The sequence below is a fragment of the Argopecten irradians genome, chromosome 6 (genome assembly GCF_041381155.1).
Source record: "Argopecten irradians isolate NY chromosome 6, Ai_NY, whole genome shotgun sequence".
Taxonomy (NCBI): domain Eukaryota; kingdom Metazoa; phylum Mollusca; class Bivalvia; order Pectinida; family Pectinidae; genus Argopecten; species Argopecten irradians.
In genome coordinates this window covers 32,107,480-32,126,193 of record NC_091139.1, presented here as the reverse complement: position 1 = coordinate 32,126,193, position 18,714 = coordinate 32,107,480, and the positions used below count along the sequence as shown (strand labels likewise).

Below are 18,714 nucleotides of genomic sequence, written 5' to 3'. Positions count from 1 at the left end.
CTTCTTCTTCATCATCATCATCATCATCATCATCATCATCATCATCATCATCATCATCATCATCATCATCAATATCATAATCATCATTATCATCATCATAGTCGCTCATCGTCGGTATCACCATCATCATCATCATCATCATCATCATCATCATAGTCGCTCATCGTCGGTATCATCATCATCATCATCATCATCATCATCATCATCATCATCATCATCATCATCATCATCATCATCAATATCATAATCATCATTATCATCATCATAGTCGCTCATCGTCAGTATCATCATCATCATCATCATCATCATCATCATCATCATCATCATCATCATCATCATCATCATCATCATCATCATCATCATCATCATCATCATCTTCTTCTTCTTCTTCTTCTTCTTCTTCTTCTTCTTCATCAGCATCATCATCATCATCATCATCATCATCATCATCATCATCATCATCATCATCATCATCATCATCAATATCATAATCATCATTATCATCATCATAGTCGCTCATCGTCAGTATCATCATCATCATCATCATCATCATCATCATCATCGTCATCGTCGTCGTCGTCGTCGTCGTCACTCATCATCATCATCATCATAATCGCTCATCCTCAGCATTATTTAAGGCAATCATCATATCATCATCATCATCATCATCATAACCATAGGCACTCATCATCACCATCATCATCATCATAGTGGCTAGTCATCATCGTCATACGTACATATGAATGTTTTGTTTGTCTGACTTTACTTTTTAGGTCATCTGACCCGAAGGATCAGGATGACCAATTGTCATCATTCACCGTCCGTCGTCGTGCGCCGTGCGCCGTGAGTCGTGCGTCGTGAGCCGTCCACCATGCGCCGTGCATAAACTTTTCATTCAAACGACTTCTTCTCAATAACAGATAGGCACTGGGAACTGATATTTGGCCTGTGGCATGCTGGGATGAAGGGCTACCAAGTTTGTTGAAATGAATGACCTTGACCTTCATTCAATGTCACAGGGTTCGAATAGGCTAAATTCTTTAAAGGACTTTTTCTCAAGAACCAAAAGCCCAGGATACTCATTATGGGTCTGCAACATGCTGGGATGAAGGACTACCAAGGTTTTTCAGATGAAGGACCTCGTCATTCAAGGATACAGGGGTCCAAATGGCTAAAATCTTTCAATTACTTCTTGTGAATAACTAAGAGGCATAGAGACCTGATATTGGGCCTGTACCATGCTGGGATGAAGGGCTACCAAGTTTGTTCAAATGAATAACCTTGATCTTCAATCAAGGTCACAGGGGTCATATAGGCTTTAATCTTTAAACGACTATGTTGTATTGTAGTAATAGGCAGATGACCGTTAAGACCCAAGGGCCTCTTGTTACTATAAATGGTTGAAGTTTTGAAACATGATTACAGGATGAGTTCCTGTTTTTGTAAATACCATTAATAAGTGATATTCTGGTATGTGATTTACTTTACACAATATCCTTAATCAAAAGTAGGCCAGAACAGGAAGTCCAATCCTTTGTTAATCAATGCCTAGTAAATCATGTACCATTAATCGATTGGGGGTTGTTCACTCAAGCGTCATTACCTGTAGATACGGCGTACCTGTTGATCCCATTGCATGAAAAAGGCGGCTAAATTTAGTATCCTTTCTTTTCTCTTCTCCTTAACTTACTTTTAACTTCCTCACGTATGTTTGACTTAGTTTTTGGACTTTTTACATTCATCCTTGTGGCGAAGTCTCTGGGATCTGTCCCCTGACCGAGATACGCTATAGTCTATTAAAGAGAACAACCAACTAAATGATTTTACATAAACCACAGTGTTAAAGTTTATTAAAGTTTTGTAATGTATTATTTAAACAAAGGAATATTAGTTAGTTTTTGTCGTCTATAATTAAAGTCTAGGTTCTCATACAACACAAGATAGAAAAAAAAAACTCAGGTCCTTCAACTCAAACTCCAACCAGGGTAGCCATATTGAAATCAGGCGCATTTTGCACTAAAAATCTAAAATTCTAATGTTTTTACCTATTCATTATCAAAGTTGATTTTCGAACCTAAATCTCAATCTGAATTTCCAAATTCATATCATGGTTAATATCTAGGAATAATTTCCAATCAGAAATCAGATTCATACTTAGCCAGCCAATCAGCGGCCGGGTTATAATTCTATCCTGGGCTCAATCTTGTACTTTTCATTTAGTTGGCTGTTCCCTATATTCCTGCTTAACGTCTCCTATATTCCTGCGTAACGTCTTTGAACATGTGTAAGAGTGACCTGACTTTCCGTGGGGGTTTAATTTTTCCATATCCACGGACCCTTAAAAACAGGAAATAGTGATTCTTGAATATTTTGAAAATATAACTTATTTCCCATGTTAGTGTCAGCAATCGATCTGCAAAGTCGATTAAGCAGTGTCATATATGAACATGTACTACTAAAAATTCCGGAAAATCATTCACCATTGTTAAATCACAAACTCAAATAGAAAATGGTGATAAAACAGGAACTGCAACTTAAATAACGAAAACAATTGTAAACAAACGATTTTCAAGTTCAAAAACAAGATGATCATTAATATCTTTGATTTGAGACGTGTGATTGCTATCGAAACGCCTATTGTTAAGGAACACGACTAACTAATGACATTTCACTCCAAGACATTGCATGGCTGTTTATTTGAAGCGGTTGGTCGTAAAGGATGGAAGTTGACTCATGAAATTATCAGACTAAACGCTAATTGTGTATGATTAGTTTGTTGAAGTCATCCAGACGTCACAATTTAAGGAAATAAACATTTTAAGACAAATGCATCAACTTTTTACTTATGTTACATCAGATTTCTTCGTCTTTGTCACAGAATCTAGCCGTTTCGCTCAGAATACATTCGTTTCATTCAAGGTATAGAATGTCTATTTGAATTCATTATTGCTACATAGATAATGGAATTTCGGCTCCAAACTCAAATTAATCTATACTAGAAATACTAGATTTTACGATATGCAATAGTATTATCCCATGACTCGCCAGTAATAATAAGTTTGGTGGAATGTGAGGGTGGGGGAGAAGACAGGGAAATACCCCCACCCAAGGAATAGATCAGTCCAATACTAGTGTCATTTGTTGCGATAGCAGTAATAGAGAAAGCGACCTCATGATTTTAGTGCTAATGAAAAATCCAGCAAATTTACAAGATTACTATAAACAGGCAAGAGAAATAACCACAGGGGTTAACTAATTACTTCATTTTCAAATCATATAACTTTTCGCACAATATTTTGCAGATAGAAAAATAAAAGAAAGGAAGAGAAAGCTTAATTGGCAAGCATTTCACTCAAAGATCACGAAAATATGTCTTTGTCGAATTGTGTCCTATAACTACTAAATGATAATGTAGTGGAACTAATATTTGTTCAGTTTATCGATATTTAAAGAATATAAGAATTTTCTAAAATTTGTTTAAGGAACATTGTTTTTTTCCTTTTCTTTAAAGTAATTGTTTCGTCATACATGTTAATGGCGACCAAAGCCTACCTTCACAAGTAATTTGTAATTTTCATAGTGAAACTTTTGTGACTGATGTCGTGCATGCGCAGGACGGTATGTCTTAACATATCTGAGAGTCGTCATATCAAACAAAATTAGAACCAATTCTTGAAACGTTGTTGAATTAATATCATACAAACAACACAGAAAAATCCGGTCTTATTTCAAATGAGAATATTGAATAGATTTTTAAAATGTTACGTGAGAAATTAAACTTTGAACTCAGTGGACTTTAGTCCAAGAGTACTGTAACAAGAGCAATGCAACTTTGCATTTCAAGGAACATGACACAACGGATGCAGCGAAGCCTTTGATTTCACTGCTACAACATGAAAGATAGAATGAACAAAATGATAAGCTCATGTTAGTCATAATAAGTTGAAACGTTACGCCATTGAATAATAGCGATCAACAATAAAACAAAACCCATACATTGCACAGTTTCCGTCTGCCACGTGGTCTTTTGCCAGGAAAGGTATGTATTGTCTAGCTAGCATTATGAAAATGTTTAATTGTTGGCACGTAAGGTACGCGAAGAGAGCGACAGATACCTGTTCGACATTACAGAAAGCTATAGTATATAAGTCATATACTGAATTATAAATCAACCATATGTATTATATATCATAGAAATATATAGACTAGACTAGAAGTTCCTAATATTTAAAACGGTCAACTGCTTTCCATTACCTATCAACAGTTTATTTGCTGTCCTCTAATATACGAAAATCTACAACATGAAGTATTATTTGACAATTGTAAATTTAACATCAACAAAAAAGCATTCAAGAAAAAAGATGCATGCAATCACAACATTTTCTTAAGCTTACACGAGAGGCTGCCAATGGAATTAAGTAATTTCTGATGACAACCTGATATCATATCTATTACCTTATTAACATTATTTTCACGATAATACAATGGAACGCGTTTAACCCCCATTTCAGTTATAAGTACAAAACCGATACAGGCTAAAACACGGTCTTTTATACCTGTATCGGTAACTTGAATGGTTTACGCCGCTGCATTATAACAAAAAGTGGTACTGTCCTGGTACCCGTATGTCGTAAACAATATGACAGCAGACGAAATATTGATAATATTAACAACAAAATAATAACCAGTTATATACATAAATTAACCACTCCTGCCACACTATCACACGGCAGGTAACATTAGAACAATAGGAAACAATTCGTAGCAACCCCATAGCAACGGGTGATAGTTTTTTTTTGACAGTGCAAAATATTAACCGCCTGAAATGATGCGCACTCGTAACTTTTTTCGACGCCATATTTGTTTTTTTGAAGCGACACTTCAAAATTTATCTGGAGCTATTTAGTAATAGTTTTGCCAAATTAGTCTGCTTATCAATAAATTCTTTTTTTTTTCATATTATGGACGGAGATTTCCGTTCACGTCTTTTCGCTTACCGTCAAAGAGCGCTATATGTTGGTTTTTATGAACCTGTCGGTGATTAGGTGAACGGAAGACATGCAATTTCAAGCGTCTTCGTGACGTTGCTAATGTTGTAAACAGACGACGGGACGAAACCTAAATTCATTGAGATTTACAAAAACGTTCAGATTTTAACAAACGCAGGAGACAAGACAACAAGAATTTTCACTAAATGTTTATATGAGGTTTAAAGGCCCACTACCTTTCCGGAGCAAAATTTAAAGGTTTCTAAAAATCATAGATAACATAAGAAAATATATATCGATGGCATAAGATGAGGTTATAACATGAAGCTTATGCAAGATATCCTGTGTAATATATGGTAACAGTTGGGTTTCATTTCACTGTTTTGCCTTCTGGCGCAGTGATAATCAACTACCGCGCGGCATTTAGGACGACGGCGGGAAACATAAGACGACCCGCGTTATGAAAATTAACATTTTATTTATTTAAATTAAATTGTTCAGAAGGTGATAATAAGTGTAGCATTACCGGTAAGTTGATAACTTTTGCGACCCTACAAATTATCAATCTCGCTTTACATTTCTATTTTACAAATTAAAATCCGTTTCGGAAAGGTAGTGGGCCTTTAAGAAAAGATGGCGATGACGTCACACAAAGGTACATCCGGGCGCTCAAAGGTACAACTCCGTACGTATATCTGTACACATTAACATAGTGGAAACACAGCCGCTTGCGATATTTGTTTACATTTTGTTGTAATAAATAGTACGGCAATCTGAGCATTGTTGCTTTATTTTTATTTCAAAAAGAGTAAATAAAAATATGTAACAATAATATATAGATATAAACATATGGTATTCATATATTTTACTATGTTTATACTCCATTTTCGACCTCCACGGTCGCCGATTATGTATAAACATTGACAGAATATTGCAAATTTCAGCTGGAAATTATAGATTAAATTCCAAATTCCAGATATCATACTGACATTTTAATAACCGATCACTACTGTCTTACTTGATAAAACAGCTTACAATGTGTGATTATGACCAAATTAAAATTTGCTTTCGTAGATTACCCCAAGTGCACGGCAGCCATTACGTACGTATACGTACAATGTATATATATTACTGCCGAGCTCTCGAATTTCGTCCTTTTTCAGAGTCACAGAATCACGTATTCCGGATAACTTTTTCGTCAGAAATTGTGGAATTTAGTTGATGACATGCAAATAAGTCAGTTTATAGTTAATTTTTATCATATTTTTAAACAAAACTTTGAGTATTTTAGAATTCTCGAAGTCGTGCGCAATGTGTCCTGATTGGCATTTACATTACATGTATTACGATCTGTATTTATAAATCTGAATGTAGTCTATCTGACATGTATTCAAATTATTTAAATGTAATATCACTTCAATTTGAGAATTCACATAGCAGCTCATGGAATAAAAGCGATTGAAATAAAAAAAAAAAAAAAAACTCTACAGCATGAAAACTGAACTATTTCACCATTTGATTTTCGAGATATCGGCAGCCAAACGTGTACGTGCGTACACATGTACATTGTATAGATCTGCATGTACGTGTAACACAGCGGTTTATAGCATTCCTGTAAAACAAGATATACATGGTAAAGAACGAAATATATATATATATATATATATTACAAGTACTTATTGAGATATGTGTTGGTAATTACGTATTAATAATATTAATTTCCCCAACAATGGACTGTGGCCTGAGGTGATCTACCAGCGATGTCGAAGCCATGCACGAGCGCCCGTGTTCCAGGTGGTTCACATTTCGTTATATTAAATAGTGATGTGAACAGCTTTTTTATGTATAACAGAAACATGACACAATAAAATCAATTATTTATTCATATTTTTTTCACAACATGGATTTCTACATGTGAGGAAAAAACGGGTGCGAGTGACGGGCCGACACCGTTCCGCAAGCTGGCTTCAACACTAAATCTACATATTATTTAGCAATAAACAATTGTAAATATAAAAATATAAATGTCTGTAACATCTGAAACAATAACAAACCATTTTAAAATCAGAATTTGCAAGTATCAAATTGTATACTTTTATCAAAGTATCGATTGTGTAGCAGGGATGGACGTCTCTGCTATTGTTTTCATTAGTCGCCATACTGTGTTTGTACCTTTGAGGACCCGGGTGTAAACTTTCTGTGACGTCACGCCATCTTTTCTGAAATCTCCTATTGTGAGTATTCTTTTTTATAATGCAATGATAGTTAGCGCTACTGAGTAGAAGCTGATATGCTATTCTACTGCCGACAATGACTGTTCGACTTTTGCTAAAATCAAATGTTTCAATAGATTGCAAATACATGAAAACTAGTTTTGTTTCTTGACTTATGGTATGATAAAATAAATACTACCAGCATTAGAGGGTGACAGTGCCTAGTGTCACCCCTCGAAATATCACTGTCACCCTTGGCTTCGCCTCGGGTGACAGTGATATCCTCGGGGTGACATTAGGCACTGTCACCCTCTAATGCAGGTAGATATAATAAAACGTTCGGATACGAGAGAAAAAACACTCTTTAAAGATACGTGGATATGAAGTGTAGGAATCACAAAATGTTGTAAAAACCAGGAATTTCATACAAAATTTTGTGACCCTCTTTTAAAATTTCAATAGCCTTCATGTCTACGTATTTATAGTACTGTTCTAAACTGCCTCTATATATTTGTTTTCTTATTAAAAATGCAAATACATGTACCATCATTACCATTATCATTGTCATCGGTTAGTATTCTTGTTTATATCACTGACTATTAACGATCAGAGACCTTTGTTCACTGAAAAGCATGTATTCTATAAATATTCGCTATGAAACGAAATACTTCACGTCGTGAGTTCATAGAGGCCAGTGCCTTTACATCATGAGTTCCGTAATAACAAATGAAATTAGATAAATGATTCAGACGCCGCCGAGACAAACCACATAAAGTATACGTTATATCCACACAATCCTACATCACGTTTCTATGGAATTCTATATCACGTTCTCAAAAGAAATGAAAAGGAGATTCACAAAAAGAATCTCGCTCGCTCTTAGAAAGCCAAATTTAATCAAGTATAGAATTTACATAAGACATCGTGCGGTCATTGGCTCTTGTGATTAAATAATGGTCTGATATGGTGTTTTGTAACTATCTTAAGGAAGTAAATATAGCCGGAACTGTCTGAGAACAGCAACACTTCTTATATTCTCTAAAGGTAGGTTTCGCCCAACCAAATAAGTATTTTTGTAAAACTCGATAAACGGAAGAAAAGATGAAAAAACATATAAAAAATAACTCAGTTTATTTGCTTTATGCGTATAAGATGGAACACATGTATCTTGAGTACAAAATTGAAGGAATTCTTTGATATATTACGATGTCAGACTGACTAGATAGTATGCAAATGAAGCTGCGATGGTTTGGATTTTCAAAGTTTCGCGCATGCGTATTGTTGTGTACTAAAAGTCAACGAAATGGCTGAACGAAAGTGTGTGAGAAACAAAAAAAAAATGCATCTGTATCGGCAACAAAGAGGAGGAAATTAGAATGGAATCGGTAGCAACTTAGGATATCTCTAGAGAAGGAAAGTCAAAGATGGCATGTAGCAAAAGAAGAAACAGAAGCCACATCTTGTCCAGATTCTGTTGAACTTGTGTTGCACGTGGTGAGGTAAATTTCAACATATATGCCAGCGGACAAGCATATGTTTGATGTATTAAGCTAGCGAGCGTATGTCAGTAACATGAAGTGTTTGAGATTATATGATATGTATAAACAGTCCCTCGCACTTCGAGTTGTTGTTGCTTTTTTACCTAACACACTTCGAGTTGTTGTTGCTTTTTTACCTAACACACTTCGAGTTGTTGTTGCTTTTTACCTAACATACCGTGTCAAGACTGTCGCTGCTATCTGACATTTTGTTGCACGCTTCCGTTTCTTGATGGAGCCTCGTTTTGGAAAAATAATACGTCATGTTCTATGTAAAGCATGACTTCACTCTATCTTTAGAGGATTATTTTCCTGGTCAAGCTAAGCAACTGACCATCCATATTGTTCGCTGTATGCATTGAAAATGATCTAAAGATTATATCTATGTACAGGATAATTCCAATTTCGAAGTTTTTATATTTCATTGGGCTAAACATGCCTTTAAAGACATAGAGGCTTAACCACACAGAAGTATATTTTGTCCCATTAAACCTTTTGTTTTAAAGACACTCCTGCATTTCTCTTTTTTTCCATTTTTTTCTAATTCTTCAGTGTGTATATTCTTTACAATAATCAACGTCTTGCAGTGTTGTTACGGATAACTGTATTCAATTACTTAGTAAAAAATATTATGAACTTAATCATTTGGTCCTTGGGTCCCTTGCAATCATTGAGATTCTGCGTTTTCTCTCTGAAAATGAATGATTTGATTTTTAAATTTTGATTTAAACATATTTTTATTGTTCAACATAACAACAGGGATAAGGTACAAGCTATCTCAACTTAGAAACGCCTTCTCCCAGAATTACATTGTATACATTCAAATCTACAATAATATACACAATAACCAATTAAATTTTCTTGAGTTAGATATTTGTTAAGAAGAGCAGAGTGAAAGGCCTGGAAGAAAAATAGAAAAAAAGAGGAAAAGGGGCAGGGGTTAAGTCTGTTGAAGTGAAATATTCTTAAGCGACCTTAGAACCTTATTTTTATATAGGTCTGTACGGATTTAAAAATATATCCGTTTTACTCGTCTGACAGGTTTGGAGAACAACAAAGAATAATATTAATTGCGACATTACAATATTGAGGAATGTTGTTAAATAAAATTTCACGTTGTCTTCTATATAATATACATTCTAAAAAATAATGCACAACATTTTCACATTCATTTCCGCATTCACATGATGGGTCATTGATTATATTAAATCGAAACAAATCATATCTTAAACCGCTACAAGCATGTCGCAACCTTGTATGTAAAACATTTAACTTTCTGTTTCCTAGTATATAAAATAAAGGTAACGCGTCAAAGTTGTGTTGAATTTTAGATTTAAAACAACTTATAGATGGTTGCTCTCTGACATTGATTGGTAAATTATTCAATAACTTAACAGTAGAGGAAAAAGATTCATAAGAAATGGATAATCTATAATTTTGGACGGTGTAATTTTGATTATTTCTCACATTATACGTATTACGCTCCCCTCTTGGTGGAAGTAGATTACTTAAATAAGAAGGGGTTAGATTATTAAAGTCCCATTATGCTTTTTCCAAACTTTGCTAAAATATACATTAACATCCCTTATGAAAGGTTCTTCATTTGGTTTCTTTCCAATGAAGATAATTACGCAATAATCAATTAGTAAAGAATTCTTAAAATAGAACGGGTTGATTTGCACCTCGTGTGTACGTATATGTTCGATACCCGGATATAGTAAACAAAACAAGCATGGCCGAGACAGCAATACAATGTTCTATAATTGTTTTAGTATATGATACATATTAGATTTCACAGATTATAAATGTGTCCTGTCAAAGGTTACATATAGTTTATATAAAGCTTAATACAAAATACGTATTAATCGAAAAATAGTGGATGTAAATAATGAAATGCATACATGGGGCACCATATGGGATATTTTATCGTACAAATATAAACACGTGGCCGTGTCAATTTTGGTGATTATCGGTTAATTTTCTTTCCTCTCGTGTAATAATTTGAGATAAATACAGTATTAATCCAAAACAATATATAGATAAATAAATACCATGATGCTACTAATCTATTCATAATTTGAGAGTAAGGAGAGCACAGTATATCTACATGTAAGTACTTAGAACATACGTAAAGAGGTGGACTAATAGCTTACTATATACATGTATTATAACTGCTTTCTATTCATTGGGTATTTTATAACGATATTCGTCTATGAAATGTGTTATTGTACATGCATGTACATATAGATGAAAGATCACTGGAATCGACGCTAGTCGAGATACATCAATCTGTACGTTGTATCTATATACCGATATCGATACCTGTCGATATTTCATTTCTGTATAATTAACCGATTAATTTTTTTCGATTACGTTTCGTGTATTTAGAAAAGGATCATTATATACACCAAGTAGTGATTACCAGGTGCATGAGTCTTAATTATCGTATGGGCATTTTTAAATACAGGCCTACAATTTTATGTACACGGAGCGAATTAAACTAATCAAAGACTCGCATTTATATTAGTACAAACGTCAGTATTAGAGTGAACTAAGGGGATATAAATATTGTCAGACTATTGGAGTTTCACCATTAAAAAGACACAACATATATTATTTTGACCCTTGATACTCCATGGTGGACTATCATTTGCCGTCGGTACGTAATTCTTACAAGTACGTAGTAAAAAGGAAAAGGGAATTGAAACTGAAATTTCTCTAATTTCACGAGTGTGCATTTCATTTTATGCTGAACGTGAATTATGTTAAGCCCCATTTGTTTTCATAGGAAAAGTTCGATTAATGGAGCAAGTCTAAAAGTTTATGCGCTAAATAAAATATGTGAGAAAAAATAAGTTCGTGATGCCTGCTAGGACTTTACCAGTCTTATTTAAACGGATATTTTCCCCATTTTCTCTTCTTTTAATGAAGGACTGATCCAGGTTTTCTTTAGCTGTTTTGGTATACTTTTCCACCAGATCTTCTTCACTTGATGAACTGTATAGAAATCATTAAAGGACTGTTCTTATACTTACTTTTTAATTAGTACTATTCAATCAAACCAAACTATTTTACATTTTGTACATGCATTCCTTTTCCTGTCCCGTGCATGCAATGAATTATGAGATAAAAATGAATCACATTGGCCTACATATGTGGTTCATGCACTGGTGTTTGGCTCCATAGACATTTTTCTCTCTTTATATATTGACGCAGTATTACATATACATTTGTACATGTATATATTTATAGAGAGAGAAAAAAAATCTATAGAGCCTAACACCTGTGGTTCATATACATGTATATTTACATGTAGCATAAACATATATTATGTATATATGTTTTTGCATGTAGTTATTACAAAGTTCATAATAATGATCTTATTCTACAATGTGGATTGTACTCTGTTAGTAATTCATGATCATGATCACTTGTCATTGATATATTCGATAATGCCGATATCGTCGTTGACCCTGTTGTCTCAAACACTGGTCTAAGTTTCATGTACATGTTCGCGATCGGTCTTCGATGGAGTAGAACATGTACGTAGGCTTTCCAGACTTCGTATGTATGTATGTATACATCGCTGTATTATTATAAAAAGAAACAAAGTGTAATATATATAGCAGGTAACGACATGGCGTGTTTGTGTTTACTTACATTTGTTTACGAGGTTTGGCTAGTCACCCCGTGGGAAGCCTCATCAGGTAACACAAACGTACGTGTGTTCGATTTCGATGTACACAAATTTAAACGTGTGTTCGGTTTCAATGTACATTTCAATAAAGCTAGATTAGACATTATAGGCATCTATAAATCTTTATTACAAAATACATAAGATCAGCAAATACCACTGTAATTATAATTTTGTTAATTGCTTGCTTTCCATTCAAGAACAAACACTTTTTGAATAGTTTTAGCCTAGTTTAATATAGAAACTACATGTAAATACATGCATGTACAACATGTATTTGTAGGTCCATGCGTGGAATCCGTGGCCGGGATCGTAACGTGCAGTCGATCGCGATCGAGCAATGCAACTTGACCGCTAAATTGTCGTTGTTTGAAGGAACGTGCACGTGGTGAAGAACGGACCCATGTACGTGTGTTCGCTGACAGGTATTTGGCGAGTCTTCAGTGCGTTCGCCATGCACTATATGTTGAAGTTTGTTAGGGAAATTCCACTTTTTTTGTGCCTACGCATGCGTACTAGATTATTATGGCTCTGGGGCGGAACTACGGATTTCCCCCTCTCCGAAGAGGGGTTTTCTATTGTTTTTTAAAAACATGGTAATGTTGGGCATTTTTTATTAGCGGATATTTTCATAAGGATATATGCTCTACTATTCAGCAAAGTTTGGTACTTTATGACGATATTTTTTCACCCCAAAACGTAATGGGGCTCTAAAATGAATGCCCATACAATCAAAACACTTATAATCTGACATGTATGTAGAAACCATCGTCAGGTGTTACGGATGACAGTATTTCACAACTTGCACAAAACTCTCCACTATCTGCAGTTGTAACAAGGAACGGCAACGAGAGACGAAATAATAATTATCAACATTTATTTGTTCATGTATTAATCGAATCAAATGAAAAGTGTTGATTTGTATATTGCCATTAAAGTGCGATTACCTGATTTGATCAAACAATTCAGTCACAAACATGTATATATCAGATGTGGATCAACACCAGTCTTATGTCAAACGTTGAAAACAAAATGTTATGAAATAGTAAAGATCACCTGATATCAAATAGCATGTATGGTTAATGCCAAAAATAACCTTATTAGTGCTTCTCGGTTAGCCTTGTCGTGTAAAGGTCAATATATGTTTTTTGTAGACACCATAATTACAAAACTGACACCTTTAAAAGGTTCATACCTTGACCGAAACGGCTTTAATTTTTTTAGTGTTGTGTAAAACGAATTTGATCATGTTGTTGAGTAGTACACATTTTGTCGCTCCCGACACAATTTTGAATAGAATATCCATACATTGTACTTTAAATGTTTATTTTAAACCGCGGTCGTCTTATATGTCTTATCAGTACGCCACACGACTAAATAGTGAAATGGACCTTATTCGTTAATATAGATTTGCACAATCTTGCATTTGTTTGGTGATGTGTTGTAACTTCAGTATAGGCTAACCAATAGGCACGAGAATCTCACGTGATTTTTCTTTCATGTGAAATTCGTATCAAATTCACGTGAATTTCATTTAAATACATGACGATGTTGATATAGTTGTTTGAAGAGGAAAAAGCTGTAATTCTAAATGTGTCTATGATATACATTGTGAGTCAATCAATTTTAAATGAAAAAATCAAACCAATTAATTCACCACAAACGACTCGCAAAAGCATGTATATGTGGTGATTCTGTAGTCATCGCTTATTTATTTCTAAAGGTCAGAGCTCATGATTTCTTGAAATCTGAATATCCCTCTCCGCTACCATTTAACGTTGACGTCAGTTCAAAATATTTTAGAAAGGTTTTCCGATAATAAGAACAACACATGCTTCGGCTATATTTCGTACCTGAGATAATAAAGTAAGAGATACAGCTCCTTATCTAGAGATCACATTAATAACCCAAGCCGTCACCTCGACCCACCATTATCGTATGAAAGGTATATCTAAAAGCGGAAATTAACGACACATGCAAGTAATGCAGAACAATATACGCGATATATACCTAATTTTGGCCAAAATTAAGCGAAATGCTTCTTGACCTCTGAAATACATTATTTGTATATAAAATAAATGCGCAAGGTTACAAGGACTAATAGAATTGCCAACAAAGTTTTAACTATTATCACACAGTCTAATTTACTCGTTCTGTGATAATCCAACAAAGCTAATGCTAAATTCCTAAATATGAAATTAAAGGAGACCAACAAAACATTCTGCGTGTTACCAAAAATGTCTGTTAGTGTTAATTGGCCCATACCTAGATTGTGCTGAACATTACTGTTGTATATTTATCAAAAAGGCTAACATAATTATTTTGGATTGTATAATGTTGCTTGCTGGCACCTTCTGATTTCAATTACTTTACATAAGTAGAACATCTAAGGGTAAAATACATGTATAAAAACCATACAAACCCATATGAACGTTTATTTATAAGAATACTGTAAACCAACTTATTTTAATACTGTTAACCAACTTATTTTTCGCGAGCGATAAAAAATCGCGAAAATTAATCTCCGTATAAAATCAAAAGGCACGAGGCACCCATCCATCATAAGGCATGCCTCTTGGGCACAGCCATGCTAATGCTTAAACATATAAACGTGCGCGAATCGACGAAAAGTCTTAAGATCAAAGAAGAACTGACATCAATTGAAGAAAATACCAACCTGAATGGAAAAGTTTTTAGGGAATTTTTGCCTGTGGAATGTGCCAGGTGTTTTCTCCGAACTTTGACCGGACTGATAACTGTCGGCCTTCTCTTTCTGGTCGACATACACCACGTCCCGCCAACATGAAGACTGTGCTCCTGCTGTCCCTGGCCTTAACTGCCAGCTACGGTAAGGACATATTTCAATACATAATTTCATATGAAAAATAAATGAAAATTTAAAGTTAATGTTCGAACACTCGATTTGAAAACAAGAGGTTTTACTGAAATTTACGATATATATGACAGCGTTATATATGACATCTTATCATTGATTCAATATACATACCTTGTGTACAAATATCAAAGAGATATGGCGACGAATGGTAAACGGTGGCTTATGAGATGACTGTCTTCTTCTTTAGATGTCTCTTGACACAACATCACATCTGGCTTAAATTGATCTTCTTCTTTTGCCAACTGAAATATCACTTAAAACTCACTCTTTTCTTTGGTGAACATTGAATACATATGTACATCCATCCATATGTTTGTAGTTTATCATTTGTATTACTACTGAATCCCTATGGGTATCATATGAGGACATAGATCTGTTGTATCTGGGCTTTACATAATTCGCCGAACTCCTTAACCTGGTACGTCCTTAATTCCCCTCGGCTGTTATAACATTCACACTCGCACACAAACATCACACACGCATTTGACAGTGTCTGCTCTTGTCTAACTTTTAGTATACATGTATACAGATTGTGAGGACTGTTTTGTCAAGCACATAAAACTGTCACTGTGGGGTTGTGCTTCTCACATGGTGTCTTTGATTGTATACTTCAGTGTGGTACAGGTATAAAAGAGACAAAAGTTCACTATTTACAAAGAATAACAACGCGAAGATACCGCAGTCTCCCAAAACTCTCAACATACTCACTACATGCTATAAATAACTTCAGATTTTACTTAGCTAGACAGAGTCGTTCATAAACTTAGCAGAGATGAGACAGAATTTTAGAAGAAGTTGAATGTTTTTACAAAATGACAGCCATTTGCAAACTTCAGACTTAAATAAGGTTTCAATTTTATTTCCTTTTTATGATCAAGTGTATATGTTTCAATCCTTCAGTTGATACTTATTATCCAATATGCTGGTAAATGTGGGACATGTAACAAAACAAATTAACCAATCATTTCAATTGAAATTAAATTTTGAAGTTATGCTTGTTTGTTGATTAATTAACGTCCTATTAACAGCTATGGTCAAGTCACAGATTTGATATTGGACAGTGTAAGGTTTGTTCAGTGAAATCAATTTTTACTTCATCTTGTTGAACAGTTAAAAATTGAACGTTGCAGGTTTTATTTTGGAAAGTATAACCAACCAGAAGGTTTGCTATGACGAGTTGGGGTGTTTTAGTACTGATCCTCCATTTAATGGTCTAGAACGACCCATCACTGTGGTGCCAGCATCGCCAGCAGACATCCAAACTAAGTTCTATCTCTACACAAGGTAGGTAGACCAATCAGTAGCGGGCTATAATGGCACGTGACCTATTTTGTCAGTATCGCCACAATGTTTGAATGTATGTTTGGTGTATAATATAGTAACTTACTCAACGCAAAATTGCCCAACCCATTGGATGTGCCCGATGCATGGTGAATTCACCTTAAAAGATAAATACAAGGATAACTTAGACCGAAACTGTTGATATTCTCCGTTGCCCCCAGTTTCATAAGCTTTCCTTCACATAAGGTTATTAACTACAAATGCCTCATTGAAAAGTATTACCGTATATAAAGAATTTCTTTAAGAAAAAATATTTTCTACAGAAACCGTTCTTAAATAATTTAATATTTTTTCTACGGAGAATTTGAAGTTAAGATTTTTTTTTTCTTTTAAGTAAAGCAAGGTTGAAGAAACCGATCCCAGTTTACGCAAAAAGGACTCATCTTAAGTTCCTTTCTTGTTGCTTTGTCTTAGTACACCACAGTTTGCTTACAATATCATAATGTCACGAGAGTACATATGGGTATGTTCGTATATAAATAGACTCCAACAGCTATTAACAGTTGACAACATTTATTATACACAAACGGAGATAAATGACATGAAATAAAAAGAACAATACCTCACAATACACAGGGACACATTTATCACGGCTATTATATCTTATAGATTTATACCGTAAAGTAATAAATATATATATAGGTATTTATTTATTATATAACTTATAATTTATTTTGTAAGTTCTATTTTACTTTCAGAGTTGCATATATTTACACATTACATTTAACTTACAGTCACTTGACTCTGTATTGCCTTAACCTAACTGACCACGTGCGGTCTTTTGTAATATATATATACACACATTATAAACGTAACGGAAAAGTTATTTAAAAAGTTATAATAGAAAACTAAAGCATATTAATTATATTGCACACGAATACTAAGTTAAATACTTTATTTTAATAGTTCTAAATTAAATAAACGCACCTCTTAGCACTGTGGCCCTAAAGCACACAGGCTTAACGATTTACTGTATTGGTGTATATCCCTGTATATGTATCCGTGTAATGCGTGGACACGCTTCCACCAGGGTGGGCGTGCACGTGCAAGGACAGGGTCATGCAGCGTCAATGTGACACACTCGACCAATCCATTCACTCGCCTCTCATACGTCATCATAACAACTTATACACACACAGATTTACAAGTACAAGACATTACATAACACAGGGACATGTAAATTCAGACAATACACAGCGCATGCAGTTAAAACAGTTACTCTATATTCCGTCTTTGCATATTATATAGTTAGCTCCCTTGCGGGTAGGTATCGATTGTTACGTCATACGTCGTTTTCTCCGAAATCAATACCTACCCGCAAGTGCAGATAACTCTGTAATATGCAAATTCGGAATATATGCATATTAGATATATGGTGAATTTAAACACCGCGTCAATAAAAAGCCAGATTTCCTTTCAGATGTACCATCTAGGAGGTTTCATTAAGCGAAAGAACGGGAAGTTATTATTACATGTAATTATCATCTATCGATTCGGCTTGTAGTCTATGTTATCAAACGCCAAGAAACAGACGAGATTTAGTCGTCCATTAACATAGCAGGTCACAAAATCAGACAGATCGAAATTAAGGCATTCATGCATGGTAGAATATCACAGGCGGTTTTTATAATGATTATTATAAGCTGTTATTGAAGCATTAACTTAAATATTGTTTCCTGATTTGACCAATGAATAATGTAACATGACAAAATAAAATATACTCTAATAAACCGCTAAGCTGTTAATTTGATTATAGTACTACTATCTGGTTGTTTTTACTATAGCCTTATAACATAAAAATCTTCCAATCATTCCAACGTTGAGAGACTCCTTTTTCTCTAATATATCGCTACAACGTTTCATCAACCAATCCTTTGCGTTGTTACAAACGATGTCGGTATCTTCACGTTATTAGATGATATTAAATTTTTCAAACCAATGAAAATGATTGTTTACACAAGTGTTGAATTATTATGTTGATAAGGCTAGGGTTTGCAAAACTGCAATAGGATTCAACTGAAAGTTTTTAACATGATTATTTTTG

General features: G+C 34.4%; 1 protein-coding gene across 1 annotated transcript in view; it reads left to right on the top strand.

The window, feature by feature from the left end:
* The first annotated feature begins 15,160 nt into the window (after positions 1-15,160).
* The window catches only part of LOC138325659 (pancreatic triacylglycerol lipase-like), a 29,474-nt gene continuing 25,920 nt past the window's right edge, over positions 15,161-18,714 (top strand). Inside the window, exons 1-2 of the mRNA XM_069271465.1 lie at positions 15,161-15,281; positions 16,460-16,613. Coding sequence (XP_069127566.1) covers positions 15,236-15,281; positions 16,460-16,613 — 200 coding nt within the window. The 5' untranslated portion in view covers positions 15,161-15,235. The remainder of the gene's footprint in view (positions 15,282-16,459; positions 16,614-18,714) is intronic.